Source organism: Pimephales promelas, chromosome 5, assembly GCF_988280905.1.
Source record: "Pimephales promelas chromosome 5, fPimPro1.hap1.1, whole genome shotgun sequence".
Lineage (NCBI taxonomy): Eukaryota > Metazoa > Chordata > Actinopteri > Cypriniformes > Leuciscidae > Pimephales > Pimephales promelas.
In genome coordinates, this window is record NC_142773.1 from 13,142,616 (window position 1) to 13,163,741 (window position 21,126).

General features: G+C 40.9%; 2 protein-coding genes across 4 annotated transcripts; one reads left to right on the top strand and one right to left on the bottom strand.

Annotated features, from left to right (window-relative positions):
• Positions 1 to 318: 318 nt before the first annotated feature.
• Positions 319 to 8,610, top strand: dusp28 (dual specificity phosphatase 28). Of its 2 annotated transcripts, none has more exons than XM_039649586.2 (3): positions 319 to 453; positions 688 to 1,292; positions 1,633 to 1,899. In XM_039649586.2, the coding sequence occupies exons 2-3, from the start codon at positions 948 to 950 to the stop codon at positions 1,744 to 1,746; spliced, it is 459 nt and encodes a 152-aa protein (XP_039505520.1). In that variant the 5' UTR covers positions 319 to 453; positions 688 to 947; the 3' UTR covers positions 1,747 to 1,899. The 2 variants fall into 2 exon arrangements, with proteins under 2 accessions (XP_039505520.1, XP_088987121.1); XM_089130995.1 differs by lacking the exon at positions 319 to 453 and adding an exon at positions 8,462 to 8,610 and having other exon boundaries at positions 800 to 1,292; positions 1,633 to 1,721.
• A 1,255-nt stretch (positions 8,611 to 9,865) lies between these two features.
• Positions 9,866 to 19,570, bottom strand: proca (protein C (inactivator of coagulation factors Va and VIIIa), a). 2 transcript variants are annotated; one of them, XM_039649585.2, is made up of 10 exons: positions 19,491 to 19,570; positions 19,119 to 19,174; positions 18,901 to 18,984; positions 18,356 to 18,513; positions 18,219 to 18,243; positions 18,029 to 18,139; positions 13,158 to 13,298; positions 12,757 to 12,878; positions 12,493 to 12,610; positions 9,866 to 10,671 (listed from the first exon to the last, which is right to left on the bottom strand). In XM_039649585.2, the coding sequence occupies exons 3-10, from the start codon at positions 18,968 to 18,970 to the stop codon at positions 10,112 to 10,114; spliced, it is 1,305 nt and encodes a 434-aa protein (XP_039505519.2). In that variant the 5' UTR covers positions 18,971 to 18,984; positions 19,119 to 19,174; positions 19,491 to 19,570; the 3' UTR covers positions 9,866 to 10,111. The 2 variants fall into 2 exon arrangements, with proteins under 2 accessions (XP_039505519.2, XP_088987120.1); XM_089130994.1 differs by lacking the exon at positions 19,491 to 19,570 and having other exon boundaries at positions 19,119 to 19,238.
• Between the last annotated feature and the right edge of the window lie 1,556 nt (positions 19,571 to 21,126).

Here is a 21,126-nt window from a genome sequence, read left to right on the forward strand (position 1 = left end):
GGTGGCGCTATGATCAGATCAGATTACTATAAATAAACAGAAAAGCCCTTTATTTATTTATTTATTTATTTATTTATTTATTTATTTATTTATTTATTTTAATCTCAGTATAAAACAAATGAGGTACAACTGGGAATAAAAATTTATTATTTAAATATAGATTTTTTTTTCCGGACTGTTTTCATTGACAAAACGTAAGCAGAACAGGCATAATCTGGTTCAGTTGGTTGTCTAGCAAGTTTAGATTTCAAGTAACTGATCTATTTTTAACCCCACAGTGGTCAGAGCGAGAGGACAGCGAAGATTGAGAGTTCAATGGGCGGGGTCAGTCAGCCGCATGTGAGATCACTGCACGTTGTTGTTTTCTCTGCCATAGAGACTTCTGTGATGGAGGATGATGAGTTCCTGACCGACACATCCGCTTCGAGGATCATCCCTACGCTCAATCTGCAGGTCAGAATGCTTTCTTAATATGATTTTAATGTTAATGTAGTGTTTTGAAAGAGAGTGGAAGGCTGAGCATTTCACTGCTATTAAACATGGTGTTCGAGCATGCCCAGTTAACATTTTAAATGCAGTGTACATTTAGGTTGCTTTACAAAATTGTTGTTCCATTTATTATATTACATTTGCATGTGTTTGTTCTAAACAGACATTGTTCTCTCTCCTCTCTGTTTGAATCAACAGCTCACCAGACTTGGCATTAGAAATGGCATTAGGGTGAAACATCTGACCTATCTCCTTGCTGATGCATTTAGCTATATATAAAATACTCTAATATCTGACATATGCATCTACCTCTGTTATAATAACACTAGTCTTCACTGAGCTTAGTATATGAAACAATGTTAGTTGATGATAGTCATTCATAACTTATGACGTTTCTTCAAGATACATGCACAAACATATAGTCACATCACATACATGCAGGCACCATATAGCAAGAAATGCTACAGTTGAGCCTAGTTACAGACTGTTTGCTAATCAGCAATGCCCAGTCAGCCTGCAACAATGATCTCATCCAGAAGGAGGCGGTCACTTTCTGTATCAATGTGTCAAAGCAGCAACCCTTTACCACAATGCGGGTCAGCACTTTGCGTGTGCCCGTCTATGATGACCCTAATGAAGACCTGTACAAGTATTTTGATCGCTGTGCTGATGCCATAGCAAGCGAGGCAGAAAGGGGAGGCCGGACCGTTGTGTACTGTAAGAATGGACGCAGTCGTTCAGCTACTGTCTGTGTGGCCTATTTAATGAAGCACCAGGGTCTCAGCCTAACAGATGCCTTCCAGGTATAGTGTTTCATTCTGATAGCAAACAATTCTAGTCAGGATATGTGCAGTATGTTTTTTTGTTTTGTTTTTTAATATATATTAAGGATTATTTTTTAGTAGATATTTCATCCTTGATTTTTCCATGCAATGATTGTTATTGATATTTTTTTGTTTTTTATAATATACAAGTATAATTTGCTCTAACAAAATAAAGGCATCCATCCACAGGACATCAACTCATCATCATAATCATTGTTACTGGTAGCCCAATTGATAATGGAAAACCACAACATTCAAGATTTTTGTGCCAGAATATAGTGTTGTTTAACTTTTCTGTAATTCTTATTTGTTCTACCAGGTAGTAAAAAATGCCCGATCTGTTGTTGAGCCTAACCCGGGATTTTGGACTCAGCTGGAGCGATATGAACAGGAGCTGAAGATCAGGAGGTCATCTAACCCTTCTCCTTTTTAACTTCATTACCAACATTTTCTGACACTACGTTCTCAACCTTTTTTGTTGTCGTTGTTAATATTAGACCTGTTGCTTGAATATAGTTAAGGCCTTAGACACTTCACTGTTAAAGCTTGCTGAATATTATGAATCTCTTTAAATAAGGGATATGTGCCTTAAATTATTCTGCTCAGGTTTTGAAATTTATTTGCATTTTTTAATTTTAAATGTAACTATTGTATATTACTTTTTTGAATTACATAAAAATCAGGTTCCTTCCTTCCAGTATGAGTAGGCTATCATCTGTTTATTAATTAGAGATTATGTAATTTATAAAATAATATAAAATATTAAGAAATATAATCATCATAGCCTACATTTTGTCCAACAGAATGGTTGTTTGAAGAAAGTAAAGTTAGATTATTTTAGCTGGATTAAGGCTCTTTGGAGGGTCCTTTTCTAGACTTTTCTGCCCTTTAATAAACATAGAAAACCTGCAAATTTCTTCTGCTAACTGTTATCTCAGTAAGATTTTATTTATTTTTCATAGATGCAATTAAAGTGAAATATTTAAATAATGTTATAATTGTGTGTGCTTTTTAGACCAAAACCACCAAAAAAAAACACCCCTCAGGGACAGTTTTTTAGAGGTCTGTTCATTTTAAAAGGATGTTTGTCTTTATTTTCTCAGCTTCCTTTTTCTATGCAATATGCCTTTGCCCGCTATGATTTTGTTTTGAATAGGAATTAGGTTAGGGTTTGTTTACACGACAGCGATGTACTAAAAACTGAAAAGTTTATCCTTTGCACTTTTGAAAAGTTACGAGTACAGACAACAACTTTGTCAAAACGATCCCCTTTCAACGGATCCACGAAAACGATTAAAAACGCTGTATTCATGCCAGGCCAGTAGATGGCGATGTCACTACATGCGCATGACGTCAAAGGATAAGCGTTTTCAGATCAGGATCCCAATACGCAGTTGCCATTTAAATAAATGGCCAAAACGCATAAAAGTTCCCGTTTTAGTTGAAAACGGTGTTGTGTAAACGGGCCCTTTAGTATCTGTTACTGTCCATACTCAGGAATGTCTCCAGTGCATGTTGTTTTCTGGGGTGATTGTATACTGTGCTCTTTCACTTTAAAACTAAGTTAAAAACTAAATATAAATTGCCGTCCTTTACAATTTCTTAAATCATAAACAAATCTACTCTACTGTATTTTAGAATGTCTCAAATAATATATTGTAATGAAGTGACGGTGGATGAATGTGTTGTTATGAGTGGCGTGGGTGGAGTGGAGGAGTGGGTTGAGTTTAGTGAGTGTTTTCACCTGATCACTGATGAATGGGAAGGTCCAGGAAGCAGTAATTAGTGCAAATTTCAATGTCACCCGAGGGATTAAAGAGAGAGGTGAGCACAGTGACGGGGCGTCTGAGAAGCGGGCTGTTGTTGCAAATGCCTACTGCACTCAAGGTTGGGGGGTGGGTGCCGTTCGCATGCTAATTAGGGCTGCCGGCGGTGAAGATAGTCTAGCGGGATAACCGATAGATAAGGCTGGGTATAGGAGTGCGTGGGCAGTGCGCGGCTTCTCAGCAAGGGGTGCTCCGTTCCCGCTATAGTTCGGAAACCTTCTGAGCGCTGGACTGGCGTCTGCTTTTCCCCCTTGCCAACCAGCGCCAAAGCCTAGACCCCGGGGGAGGGTCTTACATCCTGGGAGAGTTAAGTGTTGAATTTTAGAAGTATTATTGTGTGTGTGTGAGTGTGAGTGTGTGATTTGTTTTAAAGCTGGTAGTGTAATCATTTCATGACGGGGTGGGAGGGTTATGATGAACTAAATCTTTGTGTAGTAGTCGGAGGGCGTCTTAGGTTTGAAGTTCACGTGCATTTTGAACGTGTGCAGTGTCCTACGGGATTGACGTGTGTGTGCTTATTGATGACGGTGTTTTCTGTGGAGCATGATCTCTTGTGGTGTTATTCGCCCCTGACTTGCATACGTGTTTGGTAATTCAAGAGCCTGAACCACTCTGAAATGTTTGGTCACTACCTGAATTGTATAAAATAAAGATTATTTTCTGTAGTTCTGTGGTGCTGCTTACTTGTGTAGAGTGAATTACTCTAGCTGTGACAATTTTACAACACTAGTCTAGGTTTATTACACTGGTGGCAGCGGTGGGATTGTGTTTAATTTTTTTTTTTTGGAATCTATAAAACCTAGACTTAGTTGTAGAATGTTACAGGGGGAGGATAATGCTAGCCCCGAAGAGGTGGACCGTGCAAGGGATGTGGGACCCTTAAGAGCTACTGCACGGCCAGTGTTTATGCCTGAGACATTTACGGGTGTAGGCAGGGAGTGGTCTGATTGGTCAGAGCAATTTGATCTAGCTGCTGATGTAAATAATTGGGATGAACCCTTAAAACTTAAATTTATGTCTCTTCTACTCTCTGGGCGTGCAAGAGATATTTATAGTGGTTTGCCCAGTGATGCTAAGGGAAATTACGTGTTGCTAAAAGCTGCTATGGCTAGATGTTTTGAGCCCTGTGACAGTAGTGACTGGAGTAGGGCTACATTTACAGCCTGCCGTCGTATGCATAATGAGACTGCAAGGGAATTCGGAAATGCCTTGAGGCGTCTTGCCACTAAAGCCTACCCCACAGCTGATAATTGTACTTGTGATATGTTGGCAAGAGATCAGTTTCTTACACATTTTGCAACTGGTGACTTCCGTATCAGCCTGCGTAGAGCAAAACCTAAAACCTTAGAAGACGCAATTGTTCTGGCTTCTGAATTAGAGCTTCTTAGGAATATGGAGCAAACCCATCTGATGTCTGATGCAAAAGTAAGGGGAGTGGTGGAGAATAACTCCAAAAGTGATGAACAAATGCAAGTGATGTTAGGAATGGTGGAAGAATTAAGGCAGGAAGTAAAATCTCTTCGTACGACAGTGAGTAACATTCAACAGTCTATGGTAAACCCTACCCCCACTCAATTTTCCAGGGAACCGGCACGAGAGCCCAGGAACAGTGGTTCACAAGGGTCCGTAGATCGAGCCAGAGGGGTGGGGGGCGGTTGTTGGGAGTGTGGGTGTACAAGACACATAAAACGAGATTGCCCATATTTGCAGGGAAACTACAGGGGGCAGGCACTGTAGGCCCGCTGCCTGCCCCCCGGCGAATTGGTACAGATGAGGCCTTTGTAAGCAACCAGGGTGGCTCTGGATACATTGGAGCCAAAATAGGTGCGTCAGACTCCCTTCTTTTGGTAGATAGTGGGGCAACATTATCAGTCATACCAAAACAACTTTGGCTTGAAATCACTAAGGGGGGAACAGAACTGTCTGGACATCATGGTGATGTGTCTGCAGCTAATGGAGGGTTGATGGGGATTTTGGGAAAATGGCAAACCGTCTGCCAGTTTGATACATTGGCATTAATTGTGGAGTTTTTGGTAGCTGATGTGCCTTCCCAGGATATTCTTTTGGGTTTTGACTTTTTGAGTAAATATGGTGCCGTTGTGGATTTTGGGAAAAAGGAGTGTCAAATAATGGGTAAAATGTTTCCCCTGATTGTTTCGGCAGATATGGATAAGCCCCAGACTGTCTTCGTCTTGGAAGACACTTTAATCCCCCCACGTAGTGAGGCAATCATTGCCGGAAAGGTGGAGAATTCCTTGGTGGCCGGTTGTGAGGGTATGTTGGAACCATCAGACACATTATCAAACCAATGTGATGTAATGATCGCTCGGGTGGTCTGTAGAGTGGAGAGGTGTAGGCTGCCTGTACGAGTAATTAATGTAACTAAAGATGTTCTTACATTAAAGGGTGGTATGAGGCTGGGAACTTTACATACTGACATTGAGGTGGGCTGTAGGGCTGAACATTTGGGGACGGGTGAGGATGAGGATGGCCCAAATGAGCCTTGGTCTGTTGACAAGCTTATGGCTCATTTTGGGTTGCATCAGAAGAATTTTACTCCATCTGACATAGTAGATATTCGGGAGCTGTAACGAAGAAATATGTCTGTGTTTAGTGAGGGGGAGGGGGATTTGGGGAGAACTCACCTGACACTGCATCAGATCGATACAGGGGATGCGAAGCCTGTGAAGTTGCCACCCCGTCGTGTTCCCCTCCATTTACAACAGGAGGTGTCTGACCATGTAAAGAAAATGTTGGCAAATAACATAATTCAGCCTTCTCAAAGTCCATGGGCAGCTCCAGTAGTTTTGGTACACAAGCGTGATGGCGGCCTCCGTTTTTGTGTAGATTATCGTAAGTTAAACGATGTAACCCGGAAGGACGCGTATCCGTTGCCACGGATCGATGATGCCCTTGACAGTCTGAGTAAAGCTTGCTGGTTCTCCACTCTTGATTTAGCCAGTGGTTACTGGCAGGTGGAGGTGGATCCTAGGGATAAACATAAGACTGCTTTTATTACTCGGCAAGGTCTGTTTGAATTTAATGTCCTTAGTTTTGGTCTTTGCAATAGTCCAAGTACATTTCAGCGACTGATGGATCTGGTGCTGGCAGATCTTCAGTGGACTACCTGTCTGGTGTACTTGGACGATATCATTGTATTCGGACGGACATTTCAGGAGCATTTAGGCCGCCTGGACGAAGTTTTAATAAAACTACGACAGGCTAACCTTAAAGTCAAGCCCAATAAGTGTAACTTGTTTGCCACTCAGGTGCAGTATTTGGGGCATATCATTTCATCAAAGGGGGTGAAAGCGGATCCTGCTAAAGTGGAGGCTGTGCGTCAGTGGCCGGTGCCCAAAAATCAGACAGAGGTCAGGAGCTTTGTGGGTTTAGCTTCATACTATCGGAGGTTTGTGAGGGGGTTTGCTGAGATTGCTCGCCCCCTGCACCAACTCACTGAAAAAGGTAGGCGGTTTAAATGGACAGAGGCATGTCATACAGCCTTTGAACAGCTCAAACTAAGTTTAATGTCAGCACCTGTTCTTATATATCCTGATCCTTCCAAAACCTTCATTTTAGATACGGATGCAAGTGACGCAGGTATTGGGGCTGTGTTGTCACAAGAAGAGGAGGGGTGTGAACATGTTATAGCTTATGCCAGCAGAGCCCTTACTAAGCAGGAAAGAAAGTATGCCGCCACCAAGAAGGAGTTGTTAAGTATGGTCACGTTCATCAGACATTTTAAACATTACCTGTTGGGTAAGGAATTTGTTTTGAGAACGGATCATAATTCCTTGAGGTGGCTGCATAATTTCCAGGGTTTAGAGGGACAGTTAGCCAGGTGGGTGGAGCAATTGGCAAGCTTCCAATATAAAATTGTTCACCGCCCTGGACGAGGGCATGCTAATGCTGACGCCCTTTCTAGGCTGCCTGCTTATCTGTCAATCCCAGGGCCCCTGGACACAGCCCCACAGATACGAGGCGGGCCAGTAATAGCTGCAGTACAAAATGTACCGACTAGTTTAATTCCCGGGTGGGAAGGGGATGAGTTGGTTCAGGCACAGTGGGAAGATGCAGAGTTGAAAAAGATCATTGATTTAAAAAAAGAGGGAAGGACTGGTTTGCAACCACCGGACGATCTACAAAAGTATGCACAGGTATGGTCCCAATTACAAATGCAGGGCTCCCGGTTAGTGAGGGTTCCTCCATCAAATTCGGATGCTGCAAACCAGGTTCAGGTGGTTATTCCCACTGTGATGGTGGCAGAAATCTTAAGACAGTTGCATAATGATGTTACAGGTGGACACTTGGGAATACAGAATCTACAAGCAAAAGTGAAAGACCGTTTCTATTGGCTGGGCTGGTTTGGGGATGTGAAGCGATGGTGCAGTGAATGTGTGGACTGTGGGTCTAGAAAAGCCGGGGGGAAACAGTGGCGAGCCCCACTCCAATCGGTGGTAGCATTGAGGCCACATGAGCGGGTGGCGTTGGATATTTTGGGACCTCTCCCCGAAACCCCCAAAGGAAACAAATATATTGTAGTTATTGGGGATTATTTTTCCAAATGGACGGAGGCATTCCCTCTTCCTAATCAGGAAGCTGAGACAGTGGCCAAGTTGTTGGTTGAACAGTGGGTGTGCCGCTTCGGAGCCCCTAGGATAATCCATACAGATCAGGGCCGAAATTTTGAATCCAGGTTATTTAAAGAAGTGTGCCAGTTGCTGAACATTCATAAGACTAGGACATCACCCTATCATCCTCAATCTGATGGAATGGTTGAAAGGTTTAACAGAACATTGGCCTCCATGTTGTCTCTGTTTGTAGATGAGAACCAAGCTAATTGGGACATCCTGTTGCCTTATGTGATGATGGCCTATAGAAGCAGCGTTCACTCCAGTACTGGGTTTACACCCTACAAAGTGGTTTTCGGGAAAGAGATCATCCTTCCTGTGGATGTCATGCTTAACCTAGGTGGTGGGGAAATATTCTCTTCTGTTTCAGAGTATGTGTCTAGATTGCTGGAGACATTGTCCACAGTAGTAGAGGCGGTAAAGGGCCATCAGTTAAGAGCCTCTGTGAAGCAGAAGGGAGAATATGACTTCAGAGCACATTTCCAGTACTACTCAGAAGGAGAATTGGTGTGGGTTCGGGGGAAGGTTAGGAAAAAGGGTCTTTGCCCAAAATTACAACGAAGGTTTAAGGGGCCTTATAAAGTCACAGAGAGGATAACTGAAGTTTTATATAGACTTGTGCCAGTTGAGGGGGGGACAGAAATAGTGGTGCACTTTAACCGACTGAAACCATGTCTTTCTTCTGTAACAGAGGTAATCAACCAAGAGGGTGCAGAGAGGCCACGGATAACTGGCATTCCACCTAAAGAGACCGGGCTGCAGACTTCAATTGCTGCAGAGGGTCGAGAGAGGGAGGTGGTAGTGCCAGGGGCCAGATCCGAAGTACCCCCAGTCACAAGCGAGGTATCAGGAAGCGGTGCTGCCCTAATGGGATCACAATGGCAAAGAGGCCGGCCAGCTCGGGACACACAGAACCAAGGTGGTCAAGAATCTTCATATACTGGGGAGATGCAAACATCCATGACTAGCCATTCTGCAATGACCGGGGAGGCCCAGCAAGGTGCATTGCTACCCAAAGAAGTGCGCCAAGGACGATCAAGGAGGGCACCAGTATGGTCCCTGGACTATGAAATGTTTTGAATTCGACTCGAGGACGAGTCTGCCCTATGGGTGGGGGGAGTGTAATGAAGTGACGGTGGATGAATGTGTTGTTATGAGTGGCGTGGGTGGAGTGGAGGAGTGGGTTGAGTTTAGTGAGTGTTTTCACCTGATCACTGATGAATGGGAAGGTCCAGGAAGCAGTAATTAGTGCAAATTTCAATGTCACCCGAGGGATTAAAGAGAGAGGTGAGCACAGTGACGGGGCGTCTGAGAAGCGGGCTGTTGTTGCAAATGCCTACTGCACTCAAGGTTGGGGGGTGGGTGCCGTTCGCATGCTAATTAGGGCTGCCGGCGGTGAAGATAGTCTAGCGGGATAACCGATAGATAAGGCTGGGTATAGGAGTGCGTGGGCAGTGCGCGGCTTCTCAGCAAGGGGTGCTCCGTTCCCGCTATAGTTCGGAAACCTTCTGAGCGCTGGACTGGCGTCTGCTTTTCCCCCTTGCCAACCAGCGCCAAAGCCTAGACCCCGGGGGAGGGTCTTACATCCTGGGAGAGTTAAGTGTTGAATTTTAGAAGTATTATTGTGTGTGTGTGAGTGTGAGTGTGTGATTTGTTTTAAAGCTGGTAGTGTAATCATTTCATGACGGGGTGGGAGGGTTATGATGAACTAAATCTTTGTGTAGTAGTCGGAGGGCGTCTTAGGTTTGAAGTTCACGTGCATTTTGAACGTGTGCAGTGTCCTACGGGATTGACGTGTGTGTGCTTATTGATGACGGTGTTTTCTGTGGAGCATGATCTCTTGTGGTGTTATTCGCCCCTGACTTGCATACGTGTTTGGTAATTCAAGAGCCTGAACCACTCTGAAATGTTTGGTCACTAACTGAATTGTATAAAATAAAGATTATTTTCTGTAGTTCTGTGGTGCTGCTTACTTGTGTAGAGTGAATTACTCTAGCTGTGACAATTTGACAACACTAGTCTAGGTTTATTACAATATTAATCCCTCTTATTATACATGTTTCTTTTACCCAATAAAGAAATCAAATAACGAGACTTTGCAAGTGTGTGCTACTTTTATATACTCATTAAAACACATAATATGTAACATTTGTTTAGTTGAACTCCTCATTTGACTTACAGCTTGATTTCCTTAAACATGCAGATAACAGGAAAATAAGAGCATCTTGCATTTATGTGTTTATTAACTGCCAATCTCTATATCGGAAAAACTGTAGTGAGTACATTGATTTGTTTCCGATTCATATTTATGTTTTCTATGATATGCAGAACAGGGTATAGGCTAGACTTTATCCCACCCCTGACGAACACTGTTTATCCAATCCAAATAGCTAGACACTTTGGTGTAGATGCCAAGCTTGTCTCTTTGCCCACAGCCTTCTCCCCAGGACACCAGACCTACGAGGAACCATGTGTCGTGAAAGAGTGTCATCATTGGACCCCCGCTGTCCCCCTCACAAGCATCTTTGTTCTGTCCCAGCACTCCCCCACATAGCATGTTCTGAGTGAGGTTGTTCATCATATGCCTTGAACACTCGTTTTTGTCCATAATAGGAATTTCAATGAAGTTGAGAGTTGAACTGAAATGATTAGCAGTCTCGTTGTCCTTCCCCCAGCCAGTGACGACCGTTATGGTACCGTTGCGATGCAGCATTCGTTCTGCCAGCTCCTGACTGGGGAGGCATGCTGGGAGTATGTATGTGGAAAATGTGGCTGGTGTAGCCAAGCGCAACAGAGCTATGTCATTGTCCACTGTATAAGGGTTGTATTCAGGGTGGGAGATTGGTTGTTTGACAGGAAGGGTCTTCTCAGTATTTTCCTTCCTTAACCGGTCATAGTCACCTGCAGAGATGGCCATCCCACTTGGTTAAGATTATTTAGACAAATTTACACTAATAAACTTTTTAATAATTCATATTAAAGTATTAACAACAATACAAGCTTCACAATTCGCAAAGTGTTTGCGTTTCCCTGAGAAACGTTCACAAAGGTTCACAAATCTTTTGTGTTCTTTGCAAGTCAATGTGATTTTTTGGGGGGGAAACTCCAAATTTATTGCGAGAGAACGCAAAGTTCCTTGTGGGACGGCTGAACTTTTGTGAGAGAATGCAAAAGCCTTGAAATATTTTTTTTTAACACCTGTCTTGGAAGTTTCTCCCCCTTTAGCCTTAAATATGGCACTATTTGAGGGGACAGCCATTTGTAGTGGCGTCCGAAACCACAGTGGATGTTATCGAGTGCACTCATTCAGTCCCATAATGCACCGCAATAACAAGCATTCAACTAATGTACTGTAAATGGCTGTAGAATACCCATTATGCACTGTGACGGTTGCACCAAATGAATTCCTGTGTCTTGCCAGAAGATGGCATACATGCTAGTGTCCATGACAGAGCTCATGATAATTCTTTTCATTAAAGGGACACTTCACCCATTTGCATTAAGCTTTGTATCTTTAGAAACCCAGTCAGATTTTTAAATGGTCATGGTTTATTCCCTTATTTTCCCCTGAGATGGGAGAAATAAGGATTTAAGTGTTTTACTTCCTGCTTATTATGATGTAAAAATAGTAATTTTGCATCATAATAAGCAGGAAGTCATTTTTCATTGGAATCTGTAGAGACTACAAAGATTACCCTACAGGCCTATTACAGATCAGTGGGTGTGACTTCACTTGCAGATAATGAATCAATATCAGCCATCTTGTGTTTGGAAGCTAAGCTAACAAGTGCTGTGGAGTTAGGAAGTATGACAATGACGGAAGAAACTAAACATGATATGATTCTGTTTAGTTCTGAAACTGCGAGCAGGAGGCGGCTGCTTGTTGCGGTCGAGGAGCCCGGAATGGCTCGAGCTGAGGCGGACTGCTGTGCATGTGCTCTCGCTGCGTGCTATGGACTGTCATAGCACGCAGCGAGAGCACATATACATATATGATCCACTTTCAATAAAGATTAATGTTGAAATGGGTGAAATTCTCCCGACTTAGCCATTGAAATAGACCACCTCTCACCCATATTTCCAATCACACGTTCTCCAAAGACACCCGGGAACCTGAAGGTATACAATTATTATTCAAAGCTTTAAGGTGTTTATGGATGGACACTTTTTCTGACTGGTTAAAAAGGTTTGGTTTTTTACAGAGATTAGGACTGCAACAGAAACAAAGTGGGATTTCTCAGGACATTTTTTTCAGTGCTATCCGTCAAGTAGTTAGGACATTTTATGTGATAATAAAATATAAATGGATAGTTCACCCCAAAATTAAAAATCCTGTCATTATTTTAAAATTATGCAAACAGTTGATTGGCCACATTCACTTCCATAGTATTTTCCCCCCATACTATGTAAGTCAATTGGGTCCATCAACTGTTTGGTTACAAACAGTCTTTAAAATATCCAATATCCATTTGTGTTCAGCAGAAGAAAAAATCATACTGGTTTGGAAGAAATTGAGGGTGAGTAAAATGATTCACAGAATTTTCATTTTTGGGTGAACTATACTTTAACATTGTATAGACTCTGTAACAAATTTCTTGTACTTTGGCATTTCTTTTAACTTCTAAAGCTTAATAAACAACATCTCTCACTGCTATAGTAGTGCATCTTCTAAAAATGTAAATCTATGGGAGGATAAAAAATACTTCAAATTGCATCACATACCCAATCTGACACTGAACCTTGTACTTGTCTCTAGGCAGTGAGCAGCAGTGAGAACCCAGTTTTCGTCAATCAGAACTCCACCACAGTGAAACTTGCCTTGATTATTTAGTATAAGAGCCTGCAAAACACATTATTGTTTATACAGTGAAGCACAAAATATGTTCTGGCTGAGTATTGGAATAAAATATGACATCTGTCAGCTCTAATAAAACATTTGGCTCTATTATGATTACACACGTATTGAATGAATCACAAATAGCCTACCTGCCAGGGACTCTCTCCCTTTTTGCCAACTGTACCTCCTACGACCCATGGCTGTAAACCTACTAAAGGCTTATTTTTATAGAATGACTTTACAATCCGAATCTGGCCACATGAAGCTTCATCTGTATATGAAAAAATGCATAGACCATAATTCATTTTGTCAAATGGCTTTAGAAAATAATTATTATTAAGGGTCAAAGAACTTTTTTCTCAAGATGAGATTTCTCTTCAGATTTCTCTTCAGAGTCCTTCCCAGTATTATTCATTAGTGGGTATTTCTAATTATATCAATTAAAATTCCTAAAGTACAATCTTGAGTACAAATGCAAATGTGCATTGTGGATACAAAATCACCAGTGTCTGTATAGTTTGTATTTGTGCGTTTTGTTGAGGTAACTTACTTTTGGGAGTACATTTTCTAGAGTTGTCTTGGAGTTGGTATCCTTCAATACAACTGCACGTGCGAGCAAGACCATCCTCTCTCTCGTGGCATTCATGATCACAATCCCCATTGTTCACAGAGCAGTTAGAGGCTGTCCTTGCTGAGGACAAAACCACAGAACTGCTGTCAGGACATTTATCACCATGACCTCAACACACACCTGCTCTTTAACTCAAGATGTCCACTATTAAATGCCCCAAATCTGCTGTGACACAGCATATCAAAAAACACTGACCAAGCAGACAAAAGTGCAGTAAGGCCAAAGAGATTCATTTGCAGCTGTCAATTGTGGTTGACTGCAGTATAGCTCAAATACCAAATCACATAAATTATCATTAGTTATGCTGCAACATGTATTTAAAGTATTTTTTGTATTTTTTGTTTAGCTATTTATTCTATTTATCTGTTTATTTATATCTATTTATGTATGCATTGTACAGACTTTAAATACAGTGCATATCTTTCTCAAAATTATTTTTTTCCTCACTGCATGTATAACACTTAGCCTGCATACGCCAAACTTACCAGTTGTATTCATATCTATATTCAGAAAGTTTTTAAAGAGTGTTTTTTTTTCATTCACCTGATTTTTATAACATTTTATTCCACAAAACATGGCGATTTATTTATTTATATATCTTTATATATGTTTTGGGGCCGTGAGAGAGGGGTGACTAATAATGAGCGATACCTGTGCGACGCAACAGTGTCGTATCCCTCACGGAGGAGCGGAAGCATACAAATAGGAGCATGACATTGAGGAGTGAGAGAGACCAGGCCTGGATTTATGTTGTGTTTTATTTTGATATATGTGACAGCAGTCGTCCGTGGGGGGGCTGCTGTCTTTTACTTTCGTTTTGAATTTATTTTATTTATTGTATTAAAGACTGTTGAATGTTCGCCGGTTCCCACCTCCTTCTTTCCACAACATCTCATTACACTGGTCCCAAAACCCGGGAAGAAGGAGGAATGTGCTGTCAAAGAGTCCTTGCCGTTGTGGGGAATCTGCGGTGCTATCGAGCATGGCTGAGCAGAGTCCGTCACCATGGACGCTCGAGGCGGTGTGCTGGAGTGAGTTGCCAGGGGGACGGATGAGCTTATTGCCGGCCGGCTGGGTCCTGGAGGGGCGGCTGCTGTCCGTGAGGGAGCGGAGGAGTCGCCGCCGTTTGCCTGAGGTCAGAGCCTGCTGTTTTCCGCCATGATGGGGAGGAGCATAGAACGGGTGACTCCTGCCGACTGCCTGTGTCCGGAGAAGCCGTCGCTGTCCACCAGGCAGCAGAGGAGTGTCGAGCCGCCCACCGAGAGCTATCCAGCACCACCGCCAGGCATCGCGGAGAAAATCACCCTGCTGGTGGAGGACCAGATGGCAGGAACCGGACCAAGATTTCGTTTTTTTCTTCTCTCCCCTCTCTCGTATCTGTCGCTCCTTATGCTTCCATCTCTTTTTCTCTCACCTCGTCTATCCATCTCTCGTCTCTTTATGGTGATAGGCCTCCATTTTTTGAATGTCGTTTAGGCCATCGTTCTACGGGCAGCAGGTTGAGCTCTGTAGGTCTCCTCCCTTTACAAGAGTTCTCTAGTAAGGTTGAATAGTTGACCTGTTTGATAGGGTTTTTATAGAAGTTTAAATAGGACCCTGAAGTTTCCATATACTTGTAGGTAGGCTATGCATACTCTTCCCATAGGCCTCTTCTGATTTAGAGTCGTCAGGCTTGTATAGTCGGAAGTGCCAGTCTGTGGTAGTGAACAGGTTGGTCTTGAAAAATTTCTATTCAGGCCACCGTTCATCCGAGCATCAAAACAGACATTTCTGTGTGAGATGCCTTCCTCCCTGTCAGGAGTTTTTGTACTGAGCCCACCGCTCTGTCAAGCTCCAGATAAAACTACAAAATCAAGCGTTGGCCACGTCAGGCCAACATATACTAGAGCAGTAGTTCTAGTTCTACTAGAGCAGTAGTTTACGTCAGGCCTCCTTGAAGGCGAGTTGGATGCTTAGCATTGCAAAGGCATTAAGTATCATGTTGCAGGCCCCATGGAGCCTCCCTGATTTTAGCCCAGAGACTGGTCAGTACCCCCCCCCCCCCCCCCATTAGGGTCCCTTTAGAGTGTCCAGCCTCCACAGCCCTTTGGAGCACTGTGTAGATCCAGGATTGAGTCCCTCCCCTCATTTGCCATTAATTGCAGTTTTTTTTTCCTATTGGATTTTGTGAGACTCTGTTTAGGAAAGGTTTTAGGAAAGACTAGCTCAGTAATTTGGCTCCCTGTTGGCATGTGGAGTTGACTTTATGTTCCCCCCAGAAAGTAACTGTACAGGACTCCTTTCGGACCCCCTGGCCATATTCCCTTAAAGGAAACCCTTCCATGGAAGCTGTTGGTTCCAAGCCTTTGAGCAGCTTTTTGACATGCACTCCCCTCAGAATGGTGGGATTGTATACGTTCCCCATAGCTTCATCAACACAGTGTGAGTTCACTTTCGAAAAGGAACGACTGTAACCTCTGTTCCCTGAGATTAGGGAACCAGACACTTCTTCGTTCACCATGCCTGCTGAACAGTCCCTTCAGACAATAAGTGGATGACATGTTCTCTGGGCACCCCTTGTATACTTCTGGGCAGTGTTGGGTAAGTTACTCTAAAAAAGTAATTAATTACTAGTTACTAATAACCTCTTCAACAGTGTAATTAGATTACTGTACTAATTACTCTCTCTAAAAAGTATTTAATTACTTTTAATTACTAATTACTTTCAAAATCCCATATCAATCTCAACCAGCTGAAACATGAATCTGTTTCTTTCAAATAAATACTATAAAATTGCATGAATTATCCTTAAACTGACCAAGGTGGAGAAGGTTACATTATAAAAACATACTTTTTAGCATCAGACAATAGGCTACATTTTGATGTTAAACCCACTATTGTTTTATGTCTGATCTCATGACATTTCACACTTTTTTCATACATATACAATAATTCATACGAATTTGTACGGTCGTAATATTTAGATTCCTCATAAAATGCACACGGATCACTGTGAGATCGGATTGATCTATACACAGTATTTACCTCAATTACATCAGAAGTAACTGTAATTAAATTACAGATAAATGAAGAGTAATCCCTTACTTTACATTTTCAAGGGAAAAGTAATGAAATTACAGTAACTAATTACTTAGTAATTAGTTACACCCAACACTGCTTCTGGGTATACACTAGTAGTGTCATTGATCACTGTGTCTCAGAGAACAGAGGTCACAGTCGTAACCAAGACGTTTTGAACCTGTCTTGCAATATAAGTTCATATTTAATTACACAATGCCTCGTTTGCATATTTAACATAACATTTCCGAAAACTTGTAATACAAAACAAATGTCCTAATTTATTGTGATTAATCAACTGGGGAAGTATGTTTATATCTATTACATGGCTCAGTGGAATACTTGATTCTGATTGGTCAATCACACCATCTACCTGTATTTTATTCTCCAATAACAACTGGTAAAAACTGATAACACAGGCTCATCAAGGTATCCGAAGTCAAATACTTTAACTCAAGTCAATATTTTGTGTCTAATTATTTACTTATGTGGCAAGTAATAAGGATAATGTACAGGATAATGTACATCCAGACAGTTGTTATCGTAGAATAAACATCTGCTTCGCAGAGTTTATTCTTGGTGTCATTTTCACTGTGTTCTGTTCTACCAGCCTTCGTTCTCTGGTTAGTTTTCCTTTGTTCTCATTTTCCCACCACTATAGTTAGTTCCCATGATTATTCATTAAATGATTAATTAGATTTGATGGAATATCCAAATCAACTGCAGGCGGTTGATCCTTTTACTATTTAGCACCAAAACTTTGGAACAGTCTCCCTAATATTGTCCGGGAAGCAGACACACTCTGTCAGTTCAAAGCTAGACGAAAAACACATCTCTTTGAACTAGCATACATGTAACACACTATAGACTTCTATAATTAAATTTTAGGCTACATAAATTAGGTCAGCTACACTTTAAAAATAACTTTATTCTAGAGCTGTCATAAAGCCAAAACAATCTGTTACTTATTTCCTATTATCACAGTAAAGCAGCTTTGGAATAATCTACAAAAAAATCCAACTTACATTTTGTTTGACAAATTCTGTTTTTAAAGTTTATTCAACAATTTAACATGAAAATGTTTGTACTCAAAAAAACTCAAAAATGTCCTGCAGCTGGTTGCCTTAAACATTTCAGTTTTCTCAACTTTTTTTTTTTTTTTTTTTTTTTTTTTACAGTGTGGTTAAAAGCACCATGAAGATGACTTGACTTGACTTAACCTGTTTGCATTTAGTTTGTCATCTTGTGTATTTAAGATCTCCGGTGCTTTCTGTTCATTGTCTGGTGTTTGCACACTATTACGCTGCTACTCAGTTTGAAATACTGCCTTTGTTTTTTTTTTTACGTTTCTTCTTCGTGGTTCAAACCGTGGACGAAAGCTGTGTCACAGATCAAATTATGTAAATTTAAATTGTACATTTTGACCAATGGATAGAAATTTGAACATGTAAAATGTACTTATTTATTTAATTGACTTTATTGACTTTTTTCCCCAGTGAAATTAATGAACTATATTGTAGTTCAATTTTTTTTATTCAATATTTTCAGGGGATTTTAGGGTACAAAATTATATTTATGCTGTAGTTATAATCCATTTATTACCTGATAACCACTTTTTGAGCATTTTACCATTCAGAGGGTAAAAAATTTTAGAAAGGAAAAAAAAATGCTAAATGCTTTGGTCAAAAATGGTCTGAAAAGCACAAGAGGGATTAAGAAAGCAAGAGCCTCACGTAGGTCACATCGTCTCCCTTCAAATCCAGAGTTGCAGGTGCAGGAGTAATCCTGTAACAGATCCACACACTGCCCATGAACACATGGATTCGAGTCACACTGGTTTCCATCTAAGGGTACAGAACACCTAATGAGTGCCACCAGTTATTATGCCCTAGAAAGCTATTCCACAACACAGACTTAACCAACCTTTATACGCTGTCCAGAATTCCAACTACAAGACAATTCGTACCATTCCGAGGAGGTAAAAAATTGCAAGACAAAAAATTAGTCAGTGGATCACAACTTAGGGGGGAAAAATGTAGATAAAAGCTGACATTACCAACCGTGGCCTCCCTCGTCTTAAAGATTTCCCTCGCTTCTTCAAAATCGCACAGTTCCTCCCTACACTCCCGCTCCAATGAAGGGGCCTTTACTTCCTCCATAAAAGTGTTGGCTCTTCTCGACCGCAGGAGCATGTGTGCTTTTGGGCTGTTAAAAAATACTGACCAAGATGACCACAGGGATTAATGTGCAAAGCACTTGGAGTGAGTTTCCAAATTACTTTTAAGCTGAATGCTTTACTTTACTTTGTCTTGCGTGCTACAAATCATTTTATTGAATTGTTTTATTTCTTTATTTTTATTAACAGGGTAATTCACTAAGAATTTATTGTGCCCACTGATGTGCCGCCATTTATTTGCACAAGTTATGCGTAATCAGGTAATGGCACAAACATGATGAGTATGCACTTACTATGTGGCAATATGTAATGTTCTAATGTGGCACAAATATTTCCCCCAAATGTTTACATTTTCAAAAGGTCACCAGCTTTTAACAAATTCATAAGAATAATACATACGCTTTGCAATAAGTGATATTGACCTCATACCTGACTTGCAAAGAGCCCAATCAGACCACATTACAACCAGCACTGAGATACAGAGGAAGAGGCTCCTCATTATGGCAACAGACCCTGTAAATAAAGCAAGACAGAAATCTAAAACTATACCTGAAGTAGAGTTAAACAGATAGTTTGGATAGAGATATGTGGATAATAACTCACATTCAGAAGAGTGACTGTCAATAACAGAGAAAAATCATTCTTACCGTATTCCAAAATATGAGCAGGATAGTTAGAGGCCAGATTTGTCCTCAGGTGAGAACTACATTCGAAAACACATGAAACAAAAACTTTGAAATGTTTTAGCTTGAATTAGTCTCTGCTCAATTTTGTCATTCTGCTTTGTCTCTAATCCAACAGGACAGCACAACACAAACAGCCTTAGTTAACTGAACTCCAACAAACCTTTCGCTGAACAAATAATGGTGGCTGAGATAAATCCTAATAGGAATTATATTTGCGAGTTCATTAATATCCACCACAGAAACGTCATGACTGCAAGACTTACTGTAACTAACCCTCAATAATTATATATATATAATAAAATATAAAATAATTATATAAAAATGCTTACTTACATTTTGAACAATAAGAATGGAACAGGAATGGAGAATGTGATGTTTAAAGTGTGTTAATGACTAACTTTATGTTTACTGAGAGTCCACAGTCTGAATGCTGCTGCATTCTCATCTGCTGTCTGTGTCCTCATACAGCTATCTACTCGTGTACAGCTACAGTTTTAATCGCATGTTAATTACATTTGTGATTTAATTACTTATGATTGGTAAATAAATAAATTAATAAATTAATTTTATTATGTCCTTATTGCATTCAACAAGAAATACAATCCCATTTTAACATTGATCTATAGTTGAAAGCTATTTGTATATTCACAGCCTAGAAAAGCATTTAAACATGAGGCTCAGGTCAAGAACTAGCTAAACCGACTGTCTGCTAGCGGTCTCACGTCAGGCTCTGGCTCTTTCACCTATCATCAAATAGAGACTGTCTGTTCCCCAAACTAGGAAATACAAAAAAACTCCGAAACCCATTTAAAAATGTAATTGATGTTCAATAAATAAAAAACAAATATAATGCAGATGAACAAATGATAAAGCTCAAAAGCACTTTTTGTTAATGATATGATTACCGACCATAACCTAGATGTGCTGGGTTTTTGTACATGACAGCAATGGAATGGAACAAATTCCCTGTTGAGATTAAGTTAAGCCAGTCAGATTGCTGTTTTAATCAAGCATGTGATGTGGCGAATGGTTGCTAAATGCTAATTAGACTTAGTTTTTATGTAGTCCTAAGGAGTATTTATCTTGATGTGTATGTATTTGTGTTTATTTTGGTTTATACAAGGTACCCTTGAGTCATCTGTAGCTTGCTTGCCATCTTTATTAGACTACAACGAGGACCACAATGGAAATAAGTTTTGTAAATTTAATGTGTTATCCTCGACAGTTCTGATAAATGTATGCTGTCATTTTGATGGCATCTTGTTATGCATTTATTTTATTTTTATTTTACTGTCTAATAAATCAAATCAAATAAAAAATACATTACTTTAAATGAGTCCATCCCGCAAGATTACTACTATAAACATAAGGCTCGTTTTAAAGAAAAAGGGGGAGGTACTGCTATTATTCATAGCAATATCTTCAGTATTACCAGACATTTAGTTTAATTCATTTGAAGTGATGGTGCTTTCTGTAATGTTATGTAGTGTAAGTGATAAATCCTGTTTGACTTTTGTGCTGGCAAGTGTATATAGGCACCCAGGGCACAATTCAGATTTTATCAAAGAATTTGCTGATTTTCTTTCAGAGTTAGTACTGGCTCTAGACAAAGTCCAAATTGATGGTCGTTTTAATATCCATGTAGATAATGGGCCGGTCAGTTAAGAGCAGAGCAGTCAGGGGAAAGGCGTACAGATGTGACCTCGGCCACGGCTGTACCATAGGGTCTAACCCCAGTGGGGCGAGCCCGATCTCATGAAAGTTCGTATCTAAAGCACGAATGTCATTTCTCGTGGCATTTATACGGCAAAAACAGTTTTTGCGTGTATATGGTACGCGTTTTTCGCGTGCATATGATATGGACTTTTTGCCGTATAATACGCACGAACCCCACGGAACTTGGGCTGGACGACCGCTCATTACCGCCCCCCACCCCGTAAGGGAAGCATCCGTCATTAGCATTGGACAG